Source organism: Cynocephalus volans, chromosome 15 (assembly GCF_027409185.1).
Source record: "Cynocephalus volans isolate mCynVol1 chromosome 15, mCynVol1.pri, whole genome shotgun sequence".
In the NCBI taxonomy this organism is placed as follows: Eukaryota; Metazoa; Chordata; class Mammalia; order Dermoptera; family Cynocephalidae; genus Cynocephalus; species Cynocephalus volans.
In genome coordinates this window covers 79021129-79045542 of record NC_084474.1, presented here as the reverse complement: position 1 = coordinate 79045542, position 24414 = coordinate 79021129, and the positions used below count along the sequence as shown (strand labels likewise).

Below are 24414 nucleotides of genomic sequence, written 5' to 3'. Positions count from 1 at the left end.
CCTCTGTGCTGTCTGAGTTACCTCAGTACCATAGTCGTTTCTGTTTGCCCTTCCTCACACAGCCAGGGCCTGCTTAGACACTGCTGCTCATTCCCCTCCATGACCCCACAGCCCTGAGCAGAGCTCTTGACACATAGTATGGCAACATGGTTAGTGAACTTCACAGGCTCTGAAGCCTGACAGTCTTGAGTTCACCTCCTGGCTCTGACACTTACAGCTGTGCAACCGTGGGAAAGTCACTCTATGGTTTGAATGTGTGTCCCCTCCAAAGCTCATGTGGAACTTAATCCCCACTACAGCATTTGAAAGGTGGGGCCTTTAAGAGGTGATTGGATCATGAGGACTTTGCGCTCTTGGGTTAATAACTTAATGGGTTATCAGGGAGTAGACTGGGGGCTTTATAAGGAGAGCGAGTGAGGACGTAGAAATGCTATCTCCCAGCCCTCGCCTTGTGATTGCATCACTCAGGACTCTGTACAGAGCCCCCACCAAGAAGGAGGCCCTCGCCAGATGTGGCCCCTGGATCTTGGACTTCCCAGCATCCAAAACTGTAAGAAAGAAATTCTGTTTCTTTAAGAATTATCCAATTTCAGGTTTCTGTTATCAGCAACTGAAAACGGACTAATGCAATTACTTAATTCTCTGAGCCCACATGAGGAATGGGGCTGACCATCCCACTCTTAGCAAGTTGCTGGGGGATAAACCTGGTAGTATCTGGAGACCCCTGACATAGTGTCTGGCACAGAGGAAGCCCTCAGCAATGGCTTCAAAACATGTTGAATTCACATCTTCCACAGTTTGAGCGAGAGCACTGAGAGGCCAAGGATCAAGCCAAGGGCCTTTAAATGAGGGAATTTGCGAGCTCATAGTAGATGCTCAACAAATATTGGAGCCACAACAGTACCACACATGAAAGCAGCAGCTGCCCGTGAGGTCCCTCCTTGGCCCCTGGATCAGGGCAGTGGGAGTCAACATCCAAGGATTCCTTACGTGGGGCGGTGGGGGCAATGTGGGGATTGGAGCGGGCAGAAGGGTAGGATGAATTTTTATTTGTCGCTAGCTTTCCTCTGGGCAAAGCCTCTCCAACTGTCTCCTTTCTAAAGTTATGCAGCTCCCAGGGCCTCCCAGCTTCCTTTCCCACTTCTACCTCCAGAGGCTGGGAGACATTAAAGAGGCTCCAGAGACAAGCCAACCCAGCAGAATCTTCATTCTGGCTGCAGGAGGAAGAGAGGAAGCCATCCCTGGCCTGGTTCGAGCTATATTTGACTCGCTAGGCAAGGCCATCCCCGCAGGCTGCATTCCATGGCCCGGCGCCAGGCTGGTGTGTAATCCGCTCCGGCCACCCTCTCGTTACCTAATGCTTCCCTAATCTACAGTTTACGCAAGACCAGTACAAATCTCTGAGAACACCGAGAGAAACACCCCACCACGCACCTCCCTGGCCAGCCTGCACCCTGCTTTCGAGCTGGTAGTTTCATCATGGACTTGCTGTTGGTTACCACGAGGGCCACCTTAGTAGGTCACTTGAAGCCCCATTTCTCCCATGAAGATCCCCCCAAATCGTATCTTCGTCCCTCCTCTGCCAACACTCACACTGGACTAGAAATCCTATGCTACACAGAATGAGGGACAACCACTTACGTCTTTCTGTCTTGCTGTCTGTAAAGCAGATCTTTTCAACTAATGGTGCTGGAACAATGGAACAATCAATATTTTTTTAAAATCATTGACCCTTACTTCACATTGTATATAAAAACTAACTCCAAATGGATCATCAACCTAAATGTAAAAGGAAAAACTGCACAACTTTTAGAAGAAAATAAACATAGTATAAAATTTTATAACCTTGGGCTAGGCAACATTTCTTAGAAAACACATGAACCATAAAAGAAAAATTGATAAATTGGACTTAATAAAAATACATAACTTCACCTCTTCATAAGATGCTCTATAAGACCATGAAAAGACAAGTTATAGACTAGGAAGAACTATTTGCAAAATGTGTATTGGAGCAAGAAGTTGCATCTAAAATATAAAAACAAACATCCCAATTTAAAAATAGGAAAAAATACTTCAGCAGATATTTTATGGAAGACACGATGCAGGTGGCAAATTAGCATTTGAAATGATGTTCAACCTTATTAGTCATTAGGGAAATGGAGATTAGACCACAACGAGATAGGACTGCACATCTACTAGGAAGGCAGGCAGGCAGGCAGGCAGGCAGGCAGGCAGGCAGGCAGGAAGGAAGGAAGGAAGGAAGGAAGGAAGGAAGGAAGGAAGGAAGGAAGGAAGGAAGGAAGGAAGGAAAGAAGGAAGAAAGGAAGAAAGATCTGACAATAACTAAGAGTTGGTGAGAATGTGGAGATATTGGAGCTGTCACACATTGCTCAAGGGAATGCAAAATGGTGGAAAACTCTGGAAAATAATGGCGGTTTTTTATCAAGTTAGATACAAGACCCAGAAATCCCACTTATAGATGTTTACCCAAGAGACATGAAAACATATGCCCACATAAAGGGATATACACAAATGTTTATGGCATCTTTATAATAAACCCAAATTGGAAACATCCAGATGTCCTTCAGCTGGTGGAGGGGTGGGTGGTACATCCATACAGTGGAATACTACTCAGCCATAAAAAAGAACAAACAACAGTGTGTACAAAAGCATAGATGATTCTCAGAAGCTTCAGGCTAAGTGAGAGAAGGTAGACACAAAAGATTGCACACTGTATGATTCCAAAACTCTAGAGACAGAAATCAAGTCAGTGATTGCTAGAAGCTATGAGTAAGGGAGGAAACAGACTACAAACAGGCATGGGAGAATTTTTTGTGGTGATGGAAATGTTCTATATCATGATTATGGTGGGACTTATACAAGTGGATGTATTTGTCAAATCTTATCCGCTGGTACACTGGACAAGGTGTATTGTATTATAGGGAAATGACTTTTAAAATAACATAAAATAGAATAAAATAAAAAGTTAAGTTAGCAGGATCTGTTCTTATCATGAAGATAAAATGACACGAATAATAGTAACAGCCAATGTGTATCAGGCATTATCCTAAAGTCACAGGATAACATTGTCTCATTGCACACACTGTCTCATTTAAGCATCAAGCAATCCTTGCAGTTCCTCAAATGCACCAAGTGCTTTCCCGACCCAGGGCCTTTGCACATGCTGTTCTCTCTGCCTGGAGTGTTCTCCCCCAGCTGACTCCATCTCTCACTTTTCTCAGGTCTCTATTCAAATGTCACCCTGCCTCAGAAGAGGCTTTGTCTCCCCATCCTATGGAAAATAGTGCCCCCAACCTATCACTCTCTATCCCTTACTTTTTATTTTCTTCATGGCACTTAGTGTTATTTGTCATTATATTGTATGTTGCTTGTTCATATCTCTCCACAAGAATGTCATTCATTCATTCATTCACTCCTTCTTTCACTCAACAAACACCCACTGAGTGCCCACCATGAGGCATGTACAGGCAAGATGCCACAAGGCAAATGTCATGAGGATTGGGCCCCTCTCATAACCTGCTAGAGGTCTCTGCAAGCCACTTACCTGTTGCTACAAACTGCATGTTTACATGCCCCCCAAATTCATATGTTAATAACCTAACCCCCAATGTGATGGTATTTGGAGGTGAGGCTTTTGGGGGATTACTAGGTCATGAGGGCAGAGACCCCAAGAATGGAATTAGTGCCCTTATAAAATAGGCATCAGAAAGCTCCCTCACTCCTTCTGCTGTGTAAGGATTACGTGAGAAGGCACTATTTATGAACCAGGAAGCAAGCGCTCACCAGACACTGCCAACACCATGATCTTGGACTTCCCAGCCCCTAAAACTGTAAGAAATAAATGTCTGTTGTGTATCAGCCACCCAGTCTATGGTATTTTATTCTAACAGCACAAACATACTAGGATACTTGTTCAAGAATCACAGAAGCTGCAGCGTGGAAGGAGCACTGATCTAGGAATTAGGAAATCTTTAGCCTCAGCTTTTCAACGTCCCCTGGGGAGACCCTGAGCCAGGCACCTCACTTAACAAGGCCTCAATTTCCCATCCTATAAAATGATTAAACGTGTGTTTTTGAAATGTCTGCATAAATGAGAATCCCCTATGAAACTGAATAAAACTGCATGCTCTTCCCCAGAAAGTCCAAAATTCAGTAGATCACAGGTGGTGTCAGGGAATCAGCATTCTTTTTTTCTTTTTTTTGTCTTTTTGTGACCAGTAAGGGGATCACAACCCTTGGCTTGGTGTCGCCCGCACCGCCCTCAGCCAGTGAGCGCACCGACCATTCCTATATAGGATCCGAACCCGCAGCGGGAGCGCCACTGCACTCCCAAGTGCCACACTCTCCCGAGTGCACCACGGGGCCAGCCCGGAATCAGCATTCTTAACGCTTACCAAGAGCAATCTAATGTAGATGGTCCAGGGAACAAATTTTGGATATCAATGATTTTTAAATTACCTTTTAGCTGCAATTTTCTTCCTCCAAATAAAATTTTACCCAGAAAATCACATATAAAGCATATAAATCAGAGAGGCTCTGGGCAGGGGAAGGGAACAGAATGATGCTGACTCCTCCTCAAGTGTTTCCCCTCACACTCACTCCATCTCACCATACAGTGGCCACAGCACCCTAGGTTTCCTTGGAACACAGTTTGAAAACCACCACTCTAGAAGTGTCCTGATTCAATCATTGCACAAATATTCATATATATCACACACTAAGCACAGCTCTAGGTACCGGGTGTCCAACAATAAGAAAAACATAAATGTGATCAATTTCACATTTATGGGATGGCTTGTATGAATTGAATGCTTACCATGTGCCAGGCACTATTCTCAAGGCTTTTCATGCATCATCTCATTTAATTCTCACCACAACCCTGTGAGACAAATACCGCCATTAGCCCCATTTTACAGACAAGGAAACTGAGGCCCAGAGAGATTAAATAACAAGCCCAAGATCATATACTAGGAAGTGGCAGAGCTGGAATTTGAACCCAGAGACAGCTCTGGCCAACATGCTCTTCTGAAATCCTGCCCAGTTCATATCACTGGTCTACGAGCCCACTAGGTGTATGTGAGCCCACCTGCAGAATGTAGGCTCTTCTGGCTGCCTCTCCACATTTAAACCAATCCCTTTAGCACTCAGGCCCTGTGGGGTTGAGGCTCCAAGACTGGGCTCCAGGTGAAACTGGATCCTACATGACTTTGAGCTGACACAAGTGGCCTTCTCTACCTGTAGCAAGGCCAAAAGGCTCTGCTCTGGGTGTGGAAGAATGTTCCATCTGGCCCAGGTGCCGAGTTTATTCTGGTCACCACTACACCACTTCATCTGCCATTAAGATGACTGTGTCCAGCAGTTCTGCTGGTGTTCCTAACTTGACAGGGTGAAACTAATACATCTGCAACCAGAATGTCAGCACCAAATTAGGAAGCAGAGTGGGGACGCAGCCAGATGAATGCTGAGTAAGAGCAGAAAGCACAAGCTCTGCCACCAGGAGGGTGCGGAGACAGCTGGGAGGTCATTTACACCCAGGCCACCCCTTTTGCTAATGTGGAAGCCGAGGTCCAGAGAGAGGAGGTGGCTTGCCTAGGATCACCTCGGCTGTGTTCTCAGTCTCCTAAAATTGCCTCCAAGTTTCAGAGGAAGGTGATAGGACTGAAGGCAGTAAGATCCAAGTCCACACCAGCCCCACACTGTACAGCTGTGTGACCTTGAGCAAGTCACTTCATACCCAAGTCTTGGTTCCCCATCTGCACAAGAGAGATAATATCCCTCAGAGAGTCTATAAGGATTCCAAGAGATAATTTACTCAACGAACCCTATGCTGAGCAGCTACTCAGTAACACCATTTCCTATCTGCTCCCTTCCTCCTGGATTTACCCAATATATACCCATTTTCAGGAATTAGCTCATCTGCACTGAGAATTAACAGGTCTCTAATTGGAAATGGGTTTCAACCCTGGACTGCTCTAACTGTGGTTCACCCAGGAATTAGTTGGAGATAGAGAGTGTCAGGCCCTACCCCAGCCCTGATGAACAGAATCTGCATCTTAACAAGATCCCCCACCCCCACTGGAGTGTAGCACATTTTTACTGGTTCGACTTGTTGATTTTGACCTTCTTTGACCCCAGTTCCTGACAGCCAACCTTCATTGAGCATACCATACATGTCGGGCATGTGGGAAATATTTTACAGGCATGATCTTACTTGAACTGCACAACCATCTCAGGAGATGGGAATTCTTACTACCAGTTTCACAGATAAAGTGATGGAGGGTGGGTTAATTCCCTCAGCAGATAAATACTAGAGTCACACTTCATACTGCAGGCTTTTGTGACCCCAGGCCTCTCCCTTAACCACTTTGCCACTCTTCTGGCTGCAACTAAGCTATACCTCTCTCAGCAGAAACTGGTGATGCATTGATTTTCTTAATCTCTGCTCTCCAAGGGGAGTTTCTGAGACACTGGACGTGCTGGTGGCTTCACAAGGTCAGAGAAGCCATATTTCTCTCTGCTCCCCTGAACTGACTTAAGATGAAGCTCAGCAGGCCCCCAGGCAGCAGGTGCCAGGAAGGCTGAGCACCCTGGCTTGGCTGTCCCTGGGCCCTGCTCTGCTCCCTGCTGCTGGCCGTCCCTTCCAAGCCATCCCCCCGAGAGCAGTCAACACTCTGGCCCCAAAGCCTGCAAACCAGAGGGCAAAGGGCAGGGGAGACAAAGGAGGGAGGGGAAAATACATAACAATGACAACAGGAACACTAATCCCTGACTGCAGTCCTAGACTGAGCTCCCCCTCCAAACCAGACCTTTTGTGTGTTTTTATCACCCATCCCGCCTGCAGCCTTGCAGCCCTGCAAACACTCATGATGATGTTCCCATTTTGTGGATGAGAAAATTATGGCTCAGAGAAGTGTTGCAACTGGCTGAAGGTCACTGAGCAAATAAGGATATAGGTTGGGATTCAAATCCAGGTCTGACTTCCCAGCCTGGGTTCTTTCGACTTCCAAGGGATTTGTCTGAATTTCAAGCCTGCTGTGTGGCCCTTGAACTCCACATTACTTCATGTAATCCTCATAGCCACAGCCACATGGGGTAGGTGTTATTACTGCCATTTCAGTTATTATTGTACCTGAGGCACGGAGAGGTCCTGTGACTTTTCTGGGTCCCACAGCTAGTTAGCAACAGAGCTGGGATTTGATACCAGTTCTCTCGAACACGAAAGTTCAAGATCTTTCCTTTGTACTGCCAGCTCCTCGAGGTGTTGATATTTTCCACCAACAGAGATAAGGGCCTCCACCCAGATAGACTGATATGGTAGCACTTTAATTGTGGGAATACAATACAAAAGGTGAGCATGTGACAAAATGGGGCAGCAGGTCCCATGTGAAGAGAATATCCTTTAGAGTGAGACTCCCAATGTTCAGATCCCATTTATCAGCTGTGTGACCTTGAGCAAGTTACTTAAACTCCCTGGGCTTTCATGCGCTCCCCTGTAAAATGGGGCAAATGAGAATATCTTCCTCCAAGAGCTGTTGTGAGAATTAAAGGGGCGCACTTGAGAGTGCCTATGGCAGTGCTGGGCAGATGGCAGGCACGCAGTGCGTGTAGGGTCTTATCATCGCTGCTGATCCAATTGTCTCTTTTCTGTGTTCCTGATAGGCACAGGCTGTGCAGCAGGGTGTGTAAGACAGTGGCAGGGGGCTGCCTGTGAAATGTCATCCACAAATGCACTGCCCCAGTGCAGGAGTGGAAAAGGTGCTAATCAGCAGGAACTCAGAAACCAACTCCAACTCCAGTTACTGAGAAAGAAAATTGTAAATACAAAATGAGCTGTATTTGCCCATTTTCTGTCGCTTTAAAAGAATACCTGAAACTGGGTAATTTATAAGAAAACCAAATGTATTTCTTACAGTTTTAAAGGCTGGGAAGTCCAAGGTCAAGGAGCACATCTGGGGAGAGCCTAGTTCCTGGTGGGGACTCTGCAGAGTCCCGAGGCGGTAGAGGGTTGCGTGTTAACATGCTCACTTGCTCTCCTTATAAAGTCACCAGTGCCACTTCCGGGATAACCCACTCATCCATTAACTCATTAATCCATTAATCCATGAATGAATTAATCTATTCATGAGGGGATAGCCTTCAAGATCCAATCGCCACCCCAAGGCCTCACTCCTCAACCCTGTCACATTAGAGATCGAGCTTCCACATGAGCTTTGGAGGGGACAAACATCTAGACCGTCGCATGAGCACTGGCTGCAAATTGGCTGCTTTTTCCTCTCTGAGGCTCGGCTCCCCATCTGTAAAATGGGGGGAGTGTGGACTAACCTGTGTCCTGGCCCACAAGGGCTGCAGCACCTGCCCCACCACAGGGACTGGAGCATGAGCCCTCTGGCGAGCCCAGGGAGCAGGTTCTATGGCATCTTCACCTCCCAGAGACCACACAACCTCTTGAACTGGAGCTCGGATGAGAAAGCTGTTTGGAGTGTACTTGAGCCCTAAACCCCAAATCCCTTCCTCTTCAAACCGAGGCCAAGCCTTGCTGGCAGGGGCATTTTCCCCATACTTCCGCCGCCTTCTAGCTAATGAGGTATGGAATTAAAATTCCCCAGTACACAGCACAGCCCTTGGGCTGGCTCACCAGCTGCAGCTGACCAGCAGTGGTGACTAGAGGAAAGAAGCTGAAGGAGACACTCCTGTGGTCACTGATTCAAAAGGTCAGACCCATGGCTGATTTTTCAGAATGCCATGTCCTGTGTCAAGTTAAGTCTCTGACACATTCCATAGAAGTGCCACACACACTCACCTCATTTGGCCCTAGACAGACTCTGGAAGGTCGGTCGCAACACACCGGCCAGCACCCAGGAGGCTGGAGCTTCAGAGGAGGGCCTAGGCGTGCTGGGTCGGGCATGGCTTTGCTTCCCGGATCTCAGCCTTAGTTTTCCTTGGCTGGAGATGGGAAAAGTGTGGACTAAATCTTTTTTTAAAATAAACTCTTTGTTTTGGAATAATTTTAGATTTACAGAAAAGTTGCAAAAATAGTACAGAGAGTTTTCAAATATCCCTCACTCAGTTTCTTCTGATGCTGTCCTTTTTCATTACCGTGGTACATTTGTCACAGCTAAGAAACCTACATTGGTACGTTATTATTACACTCCAGACTTTTTTCGGACTTACTCATTTCTCCACTAATGTCCTTTTTCTATTCCAGGATATCACACTGCCTTTAGGATTTAATTGTTTATAAAATCCCCTCCCAGCTCTAAAAGCAGAGGAGCAGTAAGCCTTCACGTTAAGGGCTCTGGGTGTGTGAATCAGCAAATGACTGTTGTGCTGTGTGACGTTGGGCAAACCTCTTACCCTTTCTGAGCCTCAGTCTCTTCAGCTACAGCAGGAAGACGGTAACAGCACTGCCTCAGGAAGGGGCTATGATGTACTCATTTGCTAACAACTCATGCGAAGCACTTAGCATGACTCTTAGTACATCATGAGCAATACCTTGATGAATCTCAACTGGTAGAAATCATAGAACAAAACCAGGACTGACCCAGCATACGGTACACTTCTTCACAAAAAGAAAATAAAATCTCCCAGCAAAATGGCTGCTCCGAAAAGAAGACATCCCATTGCAGGTCTAGTACATCACACCCAATGTGGAAAGCACAGGACAGAAAAGGACAAAGATCTAAAGTCTCGGAGCACCCCCCCCCCCATTCATTAGCTGTGTACCCTTGGACAAACTCTTCAGCCTGCAGGTCTCAGTACCAAAATCTGGTAAATGGGGACAAACCATCCAGTTAACAGGGTTGCTGAAAAGATAAAATGAGACATGTACTGTAAAACATTTAACAGGATTAGGGTGTAATGTCTGGCTGTTTCTTTCTCTTTTCCTACCTCTTCTAGGAACCACTAAGTCATTGACTGCAATGGAGATCATTATAGAATTAATTGAAACCTGATGTGGGCAGTTCCCAGGGGTTGGTAATGGGATCCTGGGGCTCTTTTTGGGGGGCGGGGGGGCAGTGAGGGGTGAGGGTGATGGTTGACTAATGGTTAACCACTTGCCCTACTTTTTCCAGTCAAAGCCATGTTGAAAAGCCAATTCCATAATCTTCATTGCTACAATGCCTTTCCTCATCCAGAATGAAATTAGGCAAGGAACCCAATCATGTTGCCTGTCCCTAGTTTTAAAAGGAAGCACAGAGCTATTTCCATAGCCACTCTGGCAAAGATTCTACAGGGCCTCTTTTCACAGAATCACAGAATAGCAGCTGAAGAGACCAAAGAAATCAAACGGTACCACTCCTGTTTAAGGATGACCAAGTGAGAACCAGGCAGCCTGCTGTCTGGTCATACAGCAAATGGTCTTCATACAGCATCAAGGTCATACAGCAAAATGTCTTCAGAGCTAGGAGGAGACCCAGCTCACAGGGTTTCCACTCCTGTGCTCTTGGCTCTTTGACTTGGAGGCCCATTTCTGAGTTGCTAGAGGATATCCATCCATCCATCCACCCACCCACTCACCCACCCACCCATCCATCCATCATCCATCCATCCATCCATCATCCATCCATCCACACATCCATCTGCCTACCCACCCATCTGTCTATCCATGATGGCATTTGACACTTTCCCTGTGGTAGGCACTCTGCTGGGTGCAGAGGAGCCAGGGGAAGAAAAAGACTGTCACAGTCCCTGACCTCATGGAGCTTTCTATATAGTAAGCTAGGACTGAGTCTTGGTCATCTGTTTCCCAAGGGTCAACCACAGTGTCTGGCACGTGGTGGGTGCACAGGAAATGTTTGTTGAATGAATAATGGATCTTTCATCTTCGTTAATGCTTCTACCTTCATGACTGATGTACTGGGTCATTTTGAAGATGTTAATAGAACTAAAGACTCAGTACTTGTATTTGTCTTAACCACCTTTTCTCATCGTTATTCTTACCGGAAGACTCTGTGGCAGTGTGCAGACATAATAATGACATTAGGCATGGAGTCCAAAGACTCAAGTTTATATCCCAGCTCTGAGCTGCTTACATCTGAGTGTCTACTGAAAGACACTTGAGCCTCAATCTTCTCAACTATAAAGTGGGGGAAATATTTGACTTGCCTATGTTGTGAATACAAAAAGGGAGAGAGACAGACAGAGGGAGAAAGAAACTTCTAGAAAGCATGATATAAATAAAGGGTTATTGAGATGTTACTTGAATAATGTATTCAAATAACAAATACGTTGAGCACACGAGGCAAAATAAAAGTGATCAGCCTTTCAGCACACTCTCATTCTGACCTTCTATCATTTAACTGGTTGCAATTGCCCCAGATTTGTTCCAACCTTAGAAGAGATTAAATTTATGGATTTGTGGCATCACATGTCATCCCGGCCAATCCTGACCCACATTTCTCTCCATTTGGTGCATGTAACAACAGTACAAAGGGGTGTTGTAACCTTAATTGCTTGCAAAGTATTTTGAAATCCTTAGATTAAAAGCTCGGTGAGTCCAAAGTATTAGCATTCTGTATGCCCAAGGAGTTATGCTGAGCTACGTCTGGGTTCATTGGAGCGGGGAGACACAACGGTGTGTGTTCTGATGCCTGCCTGCTCCAGGAGCTTTGGGGTTTAAGGTCCTGTTCATGGGATGGCCCTAGACAAACACCCAGCTTCCTAGTTTCTAAGCTACCCAGGCATTTGGCCATTTCGCACATTGCTTCTGATGTGCTTTTTCCATCTCTTTTAAGTTCCTGGGTCACAAGGCCCAAGTTGTACTAACTTCAGTGTCATGGGTCTGCTTTCCTGGGTGATCTCAGCCTGAGTCCTAGAACAGGGCAATTGTGTCATCTGTCGCTTCTGTACACCTCTTCATATAAGCCCAGAGTTGATAAGTTAGTCCTTTTCATAAATTTTGCAGTTTAGAGTTAAAATTCTGTTGGTGGTTACCTTTGGAGGGGGTGCTAGACAGGGACTGAAAGGGGCAGAAGGGGGGGTCCTAAGGTCCTGTCACTGTTTTACTTTCTAGATCTGACTGCTGGTTACGCCAGTGTGCTCAACTTGTGAAAATTCACTGAGCTACACACCTGTATGTGCACTTTTCTGCATATTTGTTACACTTTATAAAGTATTTTTAAAAATCAGTCTGGACACTAATTTACTTCATTTAGAATAGATTCTGAAGTAGTAGAAAGGCTATAAACCTAATTAAATCAAAATCCCTTTTCTTTTTCTACCTTTGTGATTCAAATCAATGTCACCTTAGATTTTCCTCGCTTCAATTTCCATTTTTACACTTAAAGAAAAAAAAAAAGGAAATGTCTCAATGAGCCATTTTAATTAGGTCTAATGTAGGAGGGGTTGGTTCTCAACAGGAAGTGCCAGGATACTTCAGGGAACTATGTGAACCTCTGTAATGATAACAAAATACTGTTGAGTTCACAAGTGACACCATTCTGAGTGTCCACAGCTTTTGTCAAATTCTCACGGGTCCCTGACTCCAAAAAGACTAAAAGCCAGAAGGATTCTTACAACTCAAGGCTTACCTATCTATGCTCCTTTTCAAATGTTTCTCAACTCTAAATTCAACTTGTAGCACCCACCAACCTGCTTTCACCAAATGGAGTACACCCATCAGAATGAATCTGCCACTTCAATGAAAAAAGGCTATGGGTTTCAAGTCTGTGTAGGTCACACACAATAATCATCTGCCTACTTTTCCATCCACCCCTCGCCCCCCAAACTGGAAGCCCTGAGGCCAGAGATCTTTGCATCCCCAGCATGGAACTGCAAAAGACAAAGGAAAATTGGATTCAAAAGAAATTCACCATGCCTATTTATGAAACCAGATTTATTAAAATTTCTCTACAAGTCAGAAACAGCCGTCTCACTGTTCACATATGTACACATGTACAGGAAGGATCTAGTGTTTCTAGCTTTCCTGGCAGCAGCCCCTGCCAGCCCAGAGTCCTTAGCCGGATCACGTATCACAGATACAACAGTCGAGCAACCACGAGAGCGTTAGTGCTACAGAGATCTCTGTCCCCCCTCCTTTCCAAGTCCCATGATTCTGTCAAGGTAATATTGCCAATAATCATTCACATTTCACGTGGTCTTAGACACGCAGGTTATTCAGACAGACACAGACAACAAAACAAGCCTCAGAGCCAAAATGACAAAAAAAAATCAGACATCTGTATAAAAGGTAAAATGTATGTACAAAGTACACAGTACGTGAGGTATACACGGCATTCTCACAATGCATGTTAGCAGTTTGCCTAGGCGTAGCCCTTGAAGATGACTGCCTATTTTTGTGTGATTTCTCAGAATACAGTATGTTTTGTTTACCCGTTTAACCACCTGATTTCAGTACTGTCCATGACAGTTACTGATATTTCATCTGTAATTGTTTTTTTAATGCAAGTTGAAGTTTCTCCATTAAGCCTGTCTTTTGTAGAGCGTGAGTTCCCATCTCTAGAAGCATTCAAACAGATGCTGGGTTCTCACTTAGAAAACAAGCTGCTGAAGGGGGTTCCCTGTGTTGGGAGGTGGCGGAAAGAGGAAAGAGGTTGGACTGGATGATTTTTTAAAGTCCCTTCCAACTTTAAAGATTTGGGGCTTGCTATTTCACTCCAGAAGCCAATTACACAGATGTATTCATAAACCACAGCACATTTGAAATATGAACCACCCATCATGCAAAACTGCAGACACACACACAATGTTACAGGCAGTCCATATTCGTGAGGGGTTAGAGTGTAATTCTGGAAGTTAGCCTGAGAATCTTCTAAGACTACCCAAAATTCACTTTCTTCAAAGTAAAAAGATGATTAACATTTGCTGTTGGGAGACGGGGGTAGAGAGTCTCCTCACCTTTCTCCTCCTAGACAAAATGTTCCACCCTGAGATGGTCTTGGAAAAAAAATAAAAGATAAGTGCTAGCATATTTGGGGCAAACCTAAAAGCTAATAGTTTCCAAGTGCTCAAATTATTTTTAAAAATCTCTCTGTCTGAGCTCAGAGTTCTGAATTAGCCATGAGTTCAAATCTTTTGTGATACTCTTCCACGGTTAGCTGGTAGGTGCTTTTACAACTAAAAGGGGAAAGTTTCAAGGTCAAGGAGAAGGCATTAGTGCATAGGAGGTCTTGGCAGGAAATGGAGGAGAGTCTGGGTTCGTGGTTCAGGCAAGCTCCTGAGTTCCTAAAACAGTCTGCTCCAAAAACAGAGCAGAGTCATTGGTAAATGTGAGTGTGAAGAAAACATGAGTGTTAAAACAAACCAAAATAAAGAATTTTCTGATCAGAGAAGCTGTGGTAGCAAGTCCAGCTACCAAAACGGAGTTCAAAGATGGCAGGTTTATTGGCCCAAATTATTTGTCAACTTGTTAAAATACGGTTATTGCCCAAAATGCCATTGTGAAATTTGCTTCCTCTACCATTCCAATGTTCAAGTTCATTATGCTTAACCGCGTGGTATAGGATGTCCGTACTCTTTGCCACCTATAAAAGATGTGGAATCCCCCAAATCTGACAAAGGGATAGTTGCCAAGGGTTCATTAAGAAGGGAAACAAGTTTGCAGGGCAGCCAATCAGAGTGTATGCTGCTCAAATCGATAGTCACTCATCTCCACAAACAACAGGAGACACCACGTTGAGTTCAGCCACTACAATCTGACGCAGTCATTTATCTGGTTGGCACCACGCCAAAAGGCCTGTCCATCTTTAGAAATGGAAATGCCATGTGTGAGAATTATGAGGTTTCTGAGGTTTTTGGGATTAGCAGAAGAAGGAACTAATGTCACTGTCCTCCTGGTACTCTGGAACAATCTGATCTGAAGTTCCTATTTCTGAGTCGACATATCCAGGTTCCAAGACAGACTCAAACCAGGGATGGAGTAAGATCTCGGGAGCAGTGAGTCTCTCCAAAGGCTCCCGTCTCAGGAGGCTTCGAATGAGGCACCTGGCTTTTGGGGAAATATGGTCGGGAATGCAGAACTGTCCACGTCGGATTTTGGAGAAAAGGGCACTGGGGTCTGAGTCATGGAAGGGGTACCGTCCAACCAAAAGGGTGTAGAGCATCACCCCGAGGCTCCAAACATCCGCAGCCTTTCCAGAGTAGGTCCCTGTGGTGTTGAGAATCTCGGGGCTCACGTAGGCTGGGCAGCCGTGTTTGTCTGACAAAGCATCATCTTCTCCCTTGATTATGTGTGTGTCTTCTAGACTTTCCAGTCTGAGCTGGGTTCTGCAGAAGAGAGGAACCAGCCATTATTTCCAGACCAGCTGCTATGAAAATCAAGGCCTTCCCAATAACATCGCCCACAGGCACTAACAGCAAAGGCCCAAGGAATGCCATTTACCCCTTCATCCAGTAAGCAGTGCCCTGCAACCAAACAGGACTCGCGATTTCATAAACCAGTACAAACTGCTATAAATGTTTTCGAAGTATCAAGATAGCACCCGGGGTGGAGGGTATGATGCAAAGCCCCAAATAGTATTCATGATGCTAGAGCTTACAAGAGATATCCTAATAGGGGTTACACAATTTACAAAGTTCCCATTGCAGAATTGGGAGCTTGTCTCAGGGGAATGCTGATATTTCCACAAGCTATCAGGAAAGAGCAGTATATCTTACTTCTTCAGGGAGGGCCTAAGCATCCTACAAGCTGATCTTTTATCCTGCCACCGACTGCCAGAGCTACTTGGACTCACACTTTGCATAACAGAACACAGAGCCCAAAGTCAGTCCTATTACACACAGGTTGTCAGCACTGCTGCCCACATTGATATACACACACAGAGGGAAATTTGTCCACCTGAGCCCAGGCCATGACAACTATGATGGGAAAGTTGCAAGGAATGTTAATTACGTTTATTGGGGTGTTTAATTGCAAAGAACACTTAGCCTGGATGGAGAGGTTATGTGAGCAAACAAATGTGGCTGGTGGACTTAGGGGTGCAGGGCCCCTAAAACTCCTACAAAGGCACACACGACCTCCCCTAGGATGGCACTTCAACACCCAAGCATATTGATTCTACATGGGCTCTGTTCAAGTAACAACTAAAATCTGAAAAATCTTTAGTCAAAGCCCCAGTTATGAAGTTGCAGGTGCCTTCTTATTTAGAACTAGCCACCCAAGTCTCCTGGATTCCCCAAAGCCCAAAGCCACGTGGGGAACATTTAATATCCGGTGGCAGCCTGCCTCTCCCTGCTTCTCTGAAATGGCCCTGTTTCAGTAAGTCACTTGTTGTGTCGTTAAATGCAAACATTTGGTACTGGCTGATGGGTCAATTCCTTTTCCTCTCAAAGGTCTGGTATTTTTTTTTTTTTTTCTTCCTGCCTTCCTGTTCCCTGGAGTGTAGTATACATGTGCTAACTTCGGTATGTCCTCAGCGTGACCTCCCGTCGTTATGTAAAATACCCATTGGTTCTGTAAACGGAAAATATGACTCAACCCACACTGTCTGCCCCTGATTGGCTGCTGTAGTACTAAAACCCTGCACCTGTGCTGGTTACCCGAATAGCGTCAGCCTGCCTGCCATTGCTTAACCCCCAGGTTGCCAAATGCCATGCCCATGACATTCGCCTGTGCAATGCAGATTTCAACAGCTAGTAAGGTGTGTAAGGCATGTTTCAGAAAATGCATCACAATATCAAAGGGGCATCTTCCAGGAATTGGAAACTTCTTCATTGCAAAGAGTTTGCTTTTCTTTGCTAATCAGTATGTTCCAATAATTATTGCAAGGTCAGATACAAAGTCATGCTTTATGGGAACTCCGCTCTGTACTTTTTTGTATGCTCTGGAGTTAAAGATAAAAATGCACAGGTGGGTAAGCCCTGTGTGAATAGCTACAGCAAAATAACTCACTCCCACCTCTACAATCCTACAGTGTTATTTTGCTCTTATTTTTTCCACGAGGACTGTAGTCTACCTCTTAAAACCAGGTATGATCTAAGTCCTGCAGCTTCCTGAATTCTCTTGTCTGAAACCTCAATTTTGAATCTCAATGCCTCATTATTCTCTTATCAAGCTCATCTTGTTCTTTATGAGGTAAGCCATGATCTATATTTAGCAATCAATTCTAGCCAACTTTCATTTATTATTCATTGTGGCTATTTTCTGAAGGATGCATCGAAACAAGATGTCTAAAAAATTACCAGAGACTAAAGAAAAGAAAGCATGGGGGACCCAGCCTGAGAAGGAACAGGAATGCACTGTGAAAGAGAGAGGCAGAATTCTGCAAATATGACAATCTAGCTCTGTGATACCTGCTAAGTATAAAAATAACACTTGATCAGCAAGGATTTGAAAACTTCCTCTAGGAGTCAAGCTCGTGAAGGACAGGCTGATATTTGTACCCCAGAAGACTGACCTTTCTGACAACAATGGGAAATAAACCTGATCCTGGGGTAGAAGTGGGAAGGGCACCCTGTACATGTGATATCCCACAGAGGCACCAAGGTGTCCTCAGGCCCCATCCAAGAAAGTACAGAATAAACCAACCTTGGCAATGACTCCTCAGGAGCAGGACTTCTAAATACTAAATCTAGGGTAACTGAGCCCTTGGTTTTGTTTTGCACCAAAACACTGCACCTAACCTGACAACCTGCACCTTTGTTTCAGTTCCAAAAGGCCACAGGAGGAACTGTGACAGCCGCTCACCTCTCCTCCGTGGAGAAGACGAATTTCCTAAGCTTCAGATCCCCTAACACGATGGCCGACTGATGGCAGTGGGCAACAGCAGAGACGATCTGCTTGAAGAGCCGGGCAGCCTCCTCTTCCCTCAGCCTCTTCCGGCTTCGCACATAGGAGTGCATGTCCCCAAAGTCCTTCTCAAAGAAGACATAGGCCTTGGTTTCCCCAAGGATCACTTCCACGATGCCAGTAATGTTTCTGTGTGATGGCAGCTGGATGTAAGGCCGGATTTTGTCCTGGTAGTGTTTAATGGGAAACACCTGCAGAGAGAAGTTGGCCCGTTTAGGGGGACAGAAAAGCAAAGGCTGCCTCCCAAATCCCTTAAGGAGTTAGGCTGAAGTTCTTAGTCTTTGGGCTTTGGATGACAGTAAGTTCCATTCATTCACCCCACAGTATGCAGCCCCAGCTCTTCCTAACACCTAGGGCTCTGGGCTAGCAAACAACCAAAGGGTTACCCCCTTTCATACAGATGATTTGAAAGAACTGTCTTCTGTACACGTTCCCATCTTCCATGGGACCATCACCTCCAGAGAGCTAAGCCCCTACCCTCTGAGGCCCTTCCTTGTTTGTAGACAATGCTGGTGAGTGGCTGATAGAAGGCACCCCGTGGCATCTCCAGGAACTGAAAAGCAGCCCCCGGAAATGCATGTGTCTCCTGCAGATCCAAAGTGCTCAGCACAGAGAGGACACAGAATGTGGTGATTCTGCAGCCTCCAAGGGGAAGCAGGGGCTGGAGAACACTCAGAGCTGTCATTAGTCAGAAGGAACAGATGACTTGGAGGGAGAGACTGTGACAACGCAGCCTTAAGCAACCTGCCTACAGCCTGACTCAAGTGGAAGCAGCCTTGAGTTACAGTTCTCACAGGAGGGGGTATGGGATCCTCCAATGGTTTCTTTCATTTTGTTTGTTTATCCCCCCTCCCACCTTACCCCACCTCATCCCCAGGAATGGGCAGCATCTCCTCTAAGAAGCTGGCTGGTCTCTTTAAGGGCCTTTTGTTTAGTCGGGTTACTCATATCCTAGACTCAACTGGAAACGGTGACACACGGGCTGTCACCATCTGGATTCAGCTATTATCTGCTCAGAGGAACTGGAAGGGGTTGCACAATGGCCAGACCCACCCCACCTCTGAGGCCTGGCTGCTCCGGCACCAGCTAGAAAAATCCCTCCGCTGCCCCCTCCTCCCACCTCACCCCACCCCACCCCACACACATACTTTTCCCAAAACAGCTCTTAGCCCCAGTCATCGAGAAGAAAAGATTTTTTTTCCCTTTAAACTGGGCTTGATCGTGCATCTGAAGTTTCATTCGAGTAGGACAGTAGATGGCAGCAGCAGCCCCAGGACGGGGGGGTTAGGGTGGGGGGCAGGTGAGTTGCGGAAAACCCAAGAGCGACTTTAACTAAGGTGCCTCTATCTTCCAGGTGAAAAGCAGCAGCCCGGGGGGTTCTCCAGGGTGCCTGAGACGGGGGTGTCAGGCTCGCCAAGAGTACACTGTGGGACCGTTCCGCGTCTATGGGCGCTGGAGGACGACCCGGCGTAGCCTGCTTCTAGGAGGTGTATCTCCTCCTCCTGGACGGGATCCCTTATGTCCTACAGAAAATCGCTGGCCGGAAAGTAAAGTGAATGGAAGCGAGGGTTTCGAGCCAGCGTGGACTTTCCAACATTTTTCCTCCGGGCAAATTCCCTCGCCTCGGCTAAAAGACTCCGTCAGACTGCTCCCTCGGGAGGGCGGGGTTCTCGTCCTAGCGCGGGTTCAAGTCGGAATCCCCGAGGCAGGAGCCGGGCACGGTGTTCCCACCCTCTTACCACCTACAGCCGAGCCCGGGTGCTGTGAGGCGCCGGCAGAGAGCTGCCGGCTGCTCCAAGCTCCAAGGAGGCACCCGCTGCAGGGCGTCCTTCCAGGACAAGGGGGGGGGGCGGGTGAGAGAAGGGGAATGGCATGGCCCTGGAATCCATTTCAATTCCACAACTTATATGGAACGCCACGCGCTAAACTGAGCGTACGAAGAGGAATCCTGTAAAAGCTACCGGACGCTGCACTTCCTCTCGACCTCCGAGCCCCGACTATACCATCCCGCAGGAAACCTCTCAATCCCCAAAAGTGTAAACCTGGTCAAATGCCGCCTTATCAGACCCAGCTCACTCATCCGCCCTGTCCCAAGCCCAAGCGCTGGCGGCACCCGGGCGCGGCGGGCCGGACCCGAGCACCTCTGCCCGCCACGCGTTCCGCGTCCCGACCCCGCCGGGTTCCGGCCCCGGGGCGCCTACCTTGCAGCGCAGCTCGCGGCCGGTGTGGATGCACAGCGCCCGGGACACATGCTCGCGCTCGGCTAGGGGCAGCAGCAGGTAGTCGGCGATGCGGCTGGGCCCCGGCGCGCTCCCGGAGCCGCTGCCGGCTCCCGGCGCGGCAGGCGGGGGCTGCGGGCTGCAGGGCGAGCCGGGGGGGCTGAGGTAGTCCGGGGGACTCGAGCACTCGGAGAGGCGCGGGCACTTGGCCGCCACGGCCGCCGCGTCGTCCGCGTCCAGCAGGCGCTTGGCCGGAACGCCCCGGGCGGCCGGGAGCAGCAGGGTCGGGCCACGGGGCTGCGAGGCGCCGCTCATGGCAGAGCGCACGGGACCGGCCCGCATCCCGTCCCGGGCCGGGGCGGCCCCGGCTTTGTACGTCCCCGGATCCGCGCGGGAAGGCGCTGCGGGCTCGGGTCCGGCGCCGCGACTCCTTCCAGCCCGCAGGATGGAGTTTGCAGACGGGGCTTGGCTCGGCCCCCACGGGGGTCAAAGCAGGAGCCGCTCGCCGGCGCTCGCGTTGCACGCGGGGACCACGCTGACCGCGCGTCCGGGGGGCGGAGGCCGGCTCGAGTCCCCGGACGCCCGCGGGCACCAGCTCGGAGCACCTCGCTGGGAGCGGCCGCCGCTATTGTTGCCGGGGCAGCCGACAGTCCCGGAGGGCAGAGGCGGCGGCGGCCTGCGTTCCGGGGTCCCAAGCCGCGAGGACAGGATTCCGCAGGCTCGGCGGGGCAGCGGAGCAAATGCACTTTCCAAAGCAACTAGTCTCGAGCAGAAGCCGGAGCAACTTCTCCGCGGCGCTCGGGATCCTGCGCGCTCCGGGGCTCCGAGCGTGTGTGAGCGCGAGCGAGACGCGCTCGGAGAGAGTGACCGAGTGTGAGTGAGTGTGTGCGCCGCACCGATCCCGACCAGCGCACTCCTCCTCCTTTGCCTCCACCTCCTCCGCCTCCCGGTGACTCACGCTGTATACACACACACTCACAGGCCGGGCTGTGTAAACAGTTGGGAAGCCGAGTTGTGCAATGAGGTGGCTGCGACGACTCCGGCCCCGCCGCCCGGCGAGCAGTCACCGGAGCGGAGGGAGGAGATGGGGGGAGGGGAGGTGGGGCTGGAGGTGGGGGGAATGCGGGTGGCCGGCGGGCTGGGGATGCTCGGGGCGGCGCGCGCTCCGGCCGGCGCAGGTGGCGTGTCCCGGGCCGGCTGGGGCGCGCGCACACGCCCCCCGGGCTGGGCTGGGCTGGGCAGGAGGCGGCGCGCGCCCTCCCGCAGGGCCCGGGCTCCCGGCGAGGAGCTGACAGAGGGGGCGGAGGAAAAGTTCCCGTGACGTCAGGATCCCGGGGAACTGGGACGGAGGGGCGGGGCCGCGGGAGCGAAGCGACAGCGGATTGGTGCGCGCGCCTCATTCACAGCCAGCACAATGGGCTGCGGGCGCGCGCACCACGGTCCTCCGCGCCCGCCGCGCGCTGCAGCCGGGCGGTTACGCCTTTAGCCGCGGGGATACCCCCCACCGCCCCGAGCCTGGGGAGCTCCGGTTGGAGCCGTGGGCGCCTCCCAGGCCCGGCTGCAGCCGGAGGAACGGGGGATAGGGAAGGTGATGAATTCCAGATCATTCACCCCCACGCGGTAGTTCCGGGGAAGACCTGTGCGTGGTAGTGGATGTGGTTTTTTTTTTTTTTTTTCCTTTTCCTGCCCCCTCCCAGCTCTAATCCCCAGCGTCTGTTCGCTTCCACAAATAGAAGCTTCTGTTGGATGAAATAAAAGCAAACACGGGGCCTTCTGCGCTGCCTCCACCTCCACACCCCTCCCGCGCCTGCCACCCGCCCGGATTGCACGGAAATAGCTTCTCCAGGCTCCCGGGCCGCCCCTTCGCGGTGACTCGCAGAAAGAGCTTCCTGAGCCAGGGCCGGTGGGAAACAAAGGATGTGGGGAGCGGGCGGAAGGTGCCCACGTGGCCGCCGCCGGATTCCTGCCCCCGGCCCTGCCTCCACACGCGCCTCAGGGTCTAGGGCCCGGGTGCCAGCCCGGGGGATGGGTAGGCGGCTGGAAGTCACTCTGGCCACCTCCAGGGATACTGCCTGCACCCAAGCACCGCTGCCAGGTGGTGTGCGTGCATTCGTGCATTGTGATTCGGGTGAGCAGGAAATGTGTGCCCAGACCCTGGACAAAGCTCCATAAAAACTACTTGGAATCTGTCGGTTTTCTTTCTTGACAGAACCAGGTCAGTTTGAAGTCCCTGGACACCCAACACAGATAACTGACTCCTTCCTCGCACTTTTGCTAAATACTCAATTTTCTTTAACCAGGTCGAGCCCCAAGAACCAATCCTTTTCCTTATTAATTCTCCATTCATTGAACAAACACTAATTAAGCATCTACTACGGGCTAGACGCTAGGGATTAGATGTTGAAAATTAAAATAATAGCTAACATTAACTGAGGTCTACAATGTTTGAGCGCTTTCTTAGCACTTAACATGTATGACTTCACTTCAGTTTTACAACCATCCTGTGGCGTTATTTTTTGCCCCGTTTCACAGAGGAAGAATCTGAAGCCTAGACAGATTGTTACTTGCTGTGGTTAAATAGCTTGTAAGTGGTGGAGCAGTCCCGCTCTCAAGCACTCATGAAGACTCCAAGGAGAGATTACAATCTGCAGAGCAGAGGAGGAGTTAGGGAGGACTCCATGTAGAAGACATTTGACCTGGAGGCTGTGTGGGTTTGTGAGAGCCATTCAGCCAGGAGGCGTGATGGTGTGTGGCCAGGCCAGGCAAGGGATGTACAGAAGGGCAGGCTTGTCTCAAGAACGGTTGCAGTCCAGGGTGGCTGCAAGGGTGGTGGGAGCTGAGCCTGCAGAGGTCATTTGAGACAAGGTTGTGAAGGGCTCAAATGCCATGCTGAGGAGGTTGCACTTGGTCCTGTGGTCAGAAGAGAGCCCACACAAGGCTTTATGTCTTTCAAGATTATTTTGTAAAATCCACTGAGCTGCCAGCTGGGCATCTGCACTTGGATGGCCCACGGACACCTTCCTCCAAGGAGTGCACGGTGTGCCCGTCCTTCTCTGCCTCTTCTGAAAGATAGGTATCACCACCACCCACCAAGCTCTCACCCACCCAGGGCCAGAATCCCTTGAATCCACCTTTTCCTTTCTCTCCCAGCTGTCCCCTGCCTTCCCCTGCTCAGCTCCCTGTGGCTGGCCCTTGCAAGCTCTGTTTCCAGCTCTTTTTGCCCACTGGCTTCCAGCCCAGTTTGCCCAGTGGGATGCCCTGGAGGGAGACTGGAAGGTGGGAGGAAGAGGAGAGTTCCCAGGCACCTTCTTCCCTTCTCCCTTTGCTTTGGGCAGCTGGCAGCATCTCTTTTATGGCTCCAGCCTCTGCTAAGTCACCCCTCTGCATGGCTGCTGTGATGTGCTGCCCAGGATTTACTCCCCTGGCTGCTGGGAGCACATACCAGGAGCCATTTTGAAAATTGCCTTGACTGAGAAGAGCCACCTTACCTAGGGTCACACTCCCTGCCTGGGGGGTCCACATCCAATGACTGCTGATCATGGGAGAATAAAGGTCCAGTCCCCTTTACCCAATCTGGGCAAGGTGGAATCAACTGAGGCCTTTCTTGAATTGCATCGCAGCCCAGCTTTTTCCTCTGCCCAATCCTGCTCTTTCCTTCCCTTCCCCTACTGGGGCGTCCCCTTAATAAACCTCCTGCATGCTCGTCTCCATCCCACAGTTTCTTTGGGGGACCCCAAGCCGTGGTGCCCCCTCTTCATGGTCCCAGCTTACTCCAATGACTCTGGCTCCTGGAATCAGGTGACACTACCTTCCCTCCAGCCCTAGGATGGCAGCAGCTTCTGATGTTGCTAATCTCTGGGTGGCCCCAGTGCCACGTTTTGTTCTAGTTTGTTTCTGTTCTTCCAGCACTTTTGTAACTAGTTCCCTACATTAAATTCGTTCTATTGAACTTCCTGGCCTGGCTTCCACTGTGCTGCCCAGACCTTGACTAATGTAAACCCTGTACCTTTCCCATGTCCAGCTCCCTCTCCACTCCCATCATGTTCCTCTGGATTCCTGCAGTAAGCTTCTAACTGAGTCACTCATTTATCCCTTCAGCCAACAGTGAGCACCTGCTTTGTGCCACTACACCTACTAAGTGCTGGAGATACAGTGGTGCACAAAACATGTCCTTTACCCCCTCAATGCATTCTGCACACAGCTATCAGATTAATCATCCTAAGCTTTAAATTTAATCATATCAGGCCCCAGTCTAAAACCCTTCAGGGACCCTCAGATAAAATCCAGCACCACAGTGTGGGAAAGTAGGCCCACTTTCAGGCCCACCTTCCCTTCCCAGCCTCGCCTTCCCCACCTCCTCATCTCTGCCCTACCCGAGCCTGCTCCAGACAGGGCCCCAAACACTTCTGCTATTCACACCTCTGCTCT

General features: G+C 49.0%; 1 protein-coding gene across 2 annotated transcripts; it reads right to left on the bottom strand.

The window, feature by feature from the left end:
- Positions 1–12841: 12841 nt before the first annotated feature.
- Positions 12842–21171, bottom strand: TRIB1 (tribbles pseudokinase 1). 2 transcript variants are annotated; one of them, XM_063079948.1, is made up of 3 exons: positions 19969–21171; positions 17666–17958; positions 12842–15246 (listed from the first exon to the last, which is right to left on the bottom strand). In XM_063079948.1, the coding sequence occupies exons 1-3, from the start codon at positions 20326–20328 to the stop codon at positions 14781–14783; spliced, it is 1119 nt and encodes a 372-aa protein (XP_062936018.1). In that variant the 5' UTR covers positions 20329–21171; the 3' UTR covers positions 12842–14780. The 2 variants fall into 2 exon arrangements, with proteins under 2 accessions (XP_062936018.1, XP_062936019.1); XM_063079949.1 differs by lacking the exon at positions 19969–21171 and adding an exon at positions 18916–18988.
- Positions 21172–24414: the final 3243 nt, after the last annotated feature.

Bases quoted from the DNA above. Each gene is read 5' to 3' on its own strand.
- TRIB1 (XM_063079948.1), bottom strand. From the start codon at position 20,328: ATGCGGGCCGGTCCCGTGCGCTCTGCCATGAGCGGCGCCTCGCAGCCC. The intron at 17,959-19,968 runs GTAGGCGCCCCG...TTCTCTCTGCAG, and splicing joins GCCGCGAGCTGCGCTGCAAG to GTGTTTCCCATTAAACACTA. The intron at 15,247-17,665 runs GTGAGCGGCTGT...TCTCTTCTGCAG, and splicing joins GTCTTCTCCACGGAGGAGAG to AACCCAGCTCAGACTGGAAA.